Raw genomic sequence first — 5,000 nt, 5'->3', positions numbered from 1 at the left:
AACCAGATATTAAAGGTTTAAAAATACTAACTTATTAAAGTGTGTTTACGATCAGTATTAATGTAAGAGAAGTGATTATTTTAAATTCACGGTCTCAGTGTTGTGTTAAAGTCCTGGAGGTGTTTCATGTTTGGATCAAAGTTAATGTTTTGTAATAAAAGTAGCTTGTAACAGCCGTGTGTCCACCACGTTTCATTGTTGACGTTAGCATCTAGTTTAGCATCTACGTTAGCCGTCATAGTTTACTGCTTTTAAATAAGTATGACGAACACTGAAATATATGCTTTTAATCCTTTTTTATTACATCTTTTCTCATATTATTTATTTTTCTGATGACTTTTTCATCTTTATTGATCTATTAAATTGAACTGTAACTGAAACTAGAACCCTGGGATCAGATTCATGCTGATGACCTCCCACCTGACCACAGGTGCTGCTCACCTGTTTGTTCATGAGGATGTAGATGACGGGGTTAATGACGGTGCTGCTCTTGGCGAGGATAGAAGGGACCACGGCGGTGATGGGGCTGACGGCTCCCGGCCGGCCGAAGGTGGCCATCATGGCGATGACGCCGTATGGCATCCAGCAGAGCAGGTAACACACCACCGTAGTGACCACCATGAACAGGATGTGGAACTCTCTGCGACGAGCTGCTGTCCGCCTGATATGACCCACCTGACAGACACAACTCAGGTGAGACTAATAGAACCACCTGACAGACACAACTCAGGTGAGACTAATAGAACCACCTGACAGACACAACTCAGGTGAGACTAATAGAACCACCTGACAGACACAACTCAGGTGAGACTAATAGAACCACCTGACAGACACAACTCAGGTGAGACTAATAGAACCACCTGACAGACACAACTCAGGTGAGACTAATAGAACCACCTGACAGACACAACTCAGGTGAGACTAATAGAACCACCTGACAGACACAACTCAGGTGAGACTAATAGAACCACCTGACAGACACAACTCAGGTGAGTATTAATAAATGAAATTAATAAATGAGACCACACCTGTAACAGTATTAATAAATGAGACCACACCTGTAACAGTATTAATAAATGAGACCACACCTGTAACAGTATTAATAAAATAATAAATGAAACCACACCTGTAACAGTATTAATAAATTAATAAATGAAACCACACCTGTAACAGTATTAATAAATGAGACCACACCTGTAACAGTATTAATAAAATAATAAATGAAACCACACCTGTAACAGTATTAATAAATTAATAAATGAAACCACACCTGTAACAGTATTAATAAATGAGACCACACCTGTAACAGTATTAATAAAATAATAAATGAGACCACACCTGTAACAGTATTAATAAATTAATAAATGAAACCACACCTGTAACAGTATTAATAAATTAATAAATGAAACCACACCTGTAACAGTATTAATAAATGAGACCACACCTGTAACAGTATTAATAAATTAATAAATGAGACCACACCTGTAACAGTATTAATAAATTAATAAATGAGACCACACCTGTAACAGTATTAATAAATGAAACCACACCTGTAGTAGTATTAATAAATGAAACCACACCTGTAGCAGTATTAATAAATGAGACCACACCTGTAACAGTATTAATAAATTAATAAATGAGACCACACCTGTAACAGTATTAATAAATGAGACCACACCTGTAACAGTATTAATAAATTAAATTAATAAAAGAGACCACACGTGTAGCAGTATTAATAAATTAATAAATGAGACCACACCTGTAGCAGTATTAATAAATGAGACCACACCTGTAACAGTATTAATAAAATAATAAATGAGACCACACCTGTAACAGTATTAATAAATGAGACCACACCTGTAACAGTATTAATAAATGAGACCACACCTGTAACAGTATTAATAAAATAATAAATGAGACCACACCTGTAACAGTATTAATAAATTAATAAATGAGACCACACCTGTAACAGTATTAATAAATGAGACCACACCTGTAACAGTATTAATAAATGAGACCACACCTGTAACAGTATTAATAAATGAGACCACACATGTAGCAGTATTAATAAATGAGACCACACCTGTAGCAGTATTAATAAATTAATAAATGAGACCACACCTGTAACAGTATTAATAAATTAATAAATGAGACCACACCTGTAACAGTATTAATAAATGAGACCACACCTGTAACAGTATTAATAAATGAGACCACACCTGTAACAGTATTAATAAATTAATAAATGAAACCAGAGACCACACCTGTAACAGTATTAATAAATTAATAAATGAGACCACACCCATCCATCCATCCATCCATCCATTATCACCCGCTTATCCGGGGTCGGGTCGCGGTGGCAGCAGGTTCAGCAGGCCGACCCAGGCTTCCCTCTCACCCGCAGCACTTTCCAGCTCATTCTGGGGGATCCCGAGGCGTTCCAAGGCCAGCCGGGAGATATAATCCCTCCAGCGTGTCCTCGGTCTTCCCCGGGGCCGCCTACCAGTTGGACGTGCCCGGAAAACCTCTAATGGGAGGCGTCCAGGAGGCATCCTGACTAGATGAACCACCTCAGCTGACTCCTTTGGACACGAAGGAGCAGCGACTCGACTCCGAGCTCCCCCCTGATGTCCGAGCTCCTTACCCTATCTCTAAGGCTGAGCCCGGCCACCCTACGGAGGAAGCTCATTTCGGCCGCTTGTATCCGAGATCTCGTTCTTTCGGTCACGACCCAGAGTTCGTGACCATAGGTGAGGGTTGGAACGTAGACCGACCAGTAAATGGAGAGCTTTGCCTTCCGGCTCAGCTCCCTCTTCACTAAGACGGACCGGTACAGCGCCTGTTTTACTGCTGCAGCCGCACCGATCCGCCTGTCGATCTCCCGCTCCACCTTACCCTCACTCGTGAACAAGACCCCGAGATACTTGAACTCCTTCGCTTGGGGTAGGCAGTTTGCCCCCACCTGGAGGGAGCAATCCGCCGGTTTCCGGCAGAGCACCATGGCCTCAGATTTGGAGGTGCTAACTCTCATCCCTGCCGCTTCGCACTCGGCTGCAAAACGCCCCAGTGAATGCTGGAGGTCACGGTCCGAGGAGGCAAACAGGACCACATCATCCGCAAACAGCAGAGAGGCGATCCCGAGACTCCCGAACCGGATCCTCTCCGCCCCCTGGCTGCGCCTAGATATCCTGTCCATGAAGGTCACGAACAGGACCGGTGATAAAGGGCAGCCCTGGCGGAGGCCAACACCCACCGGGAACGTGTCTGACTTACTACCGAGGAGACGAACACAGCTCCTACTGCAGGCGTACAGAGACCGGATGGCCCGTGCCAACGGGTCCGGCACCCCATACTCCCGCAGCACCCCCCACAAAAACCCCCGAGGGACCCGGTCGAAAGCCTTCTCCAGGTCTACAAAGCACATGTAAACTGGTTGGGCAAACTCCCAGGACCCCTCCAGTAATCTTGCGAGGGTAAAGAGCTGGTCCACTGTTCCACGACCGGGACGGAATCCGCACTGTTCGTCCTGAATCTGAGGTTCGACAAACGGTCGGAGCCTCCTCTCCAGCACCCTGGCATAAGCTTTTCCCGGGAGGCTGAGCAGTGTGATACCACGATAGTTCGAGCACACTCTCCGGTCCCCCTTCTTGAAGATGGGAACCACCACCCCGGTCTGCCAGTCCATGGGCACTGTTCCCGACCCCCATGCGACACTGAAAAGGCGTGTCAACCAAGACAGCCCAACAATGTCCAGCGCTTTCAGCATCTCAGGGCGGATCTCATCCACCCCTGGCGCCTTGCCACCAAGGAGCTTTTTGACTACCTTAGCGACCTCTGCCAGGGATATGGGTGAATCCACCCCAAAGTCTTCCGGCGCTGCCCCCTCTCCGGGGGACATGTTGGCCGGGTTTAGGAGTTCCTCAAAGTGCTCTTTCCACCGCCCGACGATGTCCCCAGTCCGGGTCAGCAGTTCCCCCCCCCCCCCCCTGCTGAGAACAGCCTGGGGTAGACCCTGCTTTCCCTTCCTGAGCCGTCGGATGGTTTGCCAGAACTTCCTTGAGGCCAACCGAAAGTCCTTCTCCATGGCCTCCCCGAACTCCTCCCATGCCCGAGTTTTAGCCTCCGCGACCATCACCGCTGCAGCCCTTTTGGCCCGCCGGTACCCGTCAGCTGCTTCAGGAGACCCCTGGGCCAGCCAGGCCCGAAAGGCCTCCTTCTTCAGTTTGACGGCTTCCCTCACCCCCGGTGTCCACCACCGGGTTCTAGGGTTGCCGCCACGACAGGCACCGATGACCTTCCGGCCACAGCCCCGAGCAGCCGCGTCCACAATAGAGGCTTTGAACAAGGTCCACTCGGATTCCATGTCCCCAGCCTCCCTCGGGATTTGTGAGAAGTTCTTCCGGAGGTGGGAGTTGAAGACCTCCCGGACAGGATCCTCTGCCAGACGTTCCCAGTTCACCCTCACTACACGTTTGGGCTTGCCAGGTCTTTCTAGCCGACTCCCCCACCATCTGATCCAACTCACCACCAGGTGGTGATCAGTTGACAGCTCTGCTCCTCTCTTCACCCGAGTGTCCAAGACATACGGCCGCAGATCAGATGATACGATTACAAAGTCGATCATTGATCTCCGGCCTAAGGTGTTCTGGTACCAGGTACACTTATGAGCCACCTTATGTTCGAACATGGTGTTCGTTATGGACAAACTGTGGCTAGCACAGAAGTCCAACAACAAAACACCATTCGGGTTCAGATCGGGCAAGCCGTTCCTCCCAATCACGCCCCGCCAGGTTTCTCTGTCATTGCCCACGTGAGCGTTGAAGTCTCCCAGGAGAACTATGGAGTCGGCAGGCGGCGCCCTTTCCAGGACCCCTCCCACCGACTCCAAGAAGGCCGGATACTCCGAAATGCTGTTCGGTGCATAAGCACAAACAACAGTCAGAGCCTTACTCCCCGCAACCCGTAGGCGCAGGGAGGCGACCCTCTCGTTCCCCGGGGAA

The 5,000-nt window shown here is 48.3% G+C and overlaps 1 protein-coding gene across 1 annotated transcript in view; it reads right to left on the bottom strand.

The window, feature by feature from the left end:
• The window catches only part of LOC117743145 (pinopsin-like), a 12,299-nt gene that overhangs the window by 3,141 nt on the left and 4,158 nt on the right, over nt 1-5,000 (bottom strand). Inside the window, exon 3 of the mRNA XM_034550944.1 lies at nt 442-675. Coding sequence (XP_034406835.1) covers nt 442-675 — 234 coding nt within the window. The remainder of the gene's footprint in view (nt 1-441; nt 676-5,000) is intronic.

Source organism: Cyclopterus lumpus, chromosome 2 (genome assembly GCF_009769545.1).
Source record: "Cyclopterus lumpus isolate fCycLum1 chromosome 2, fCycLum1.pri, whole genome shotgun sequence".
Taxonomy (NCBI): Eukaryota; Metazoa; Chordata; class Actinopteri; order Perciformes; family Cyclopteridae; genus Cyclopterus; species Cyclopterus lumpus.
The sequence above is the reverse complement of the archived record's forward strand: the minus strand, read 5'-3'. Positions and strand labels throughout refer to the sequence as shown.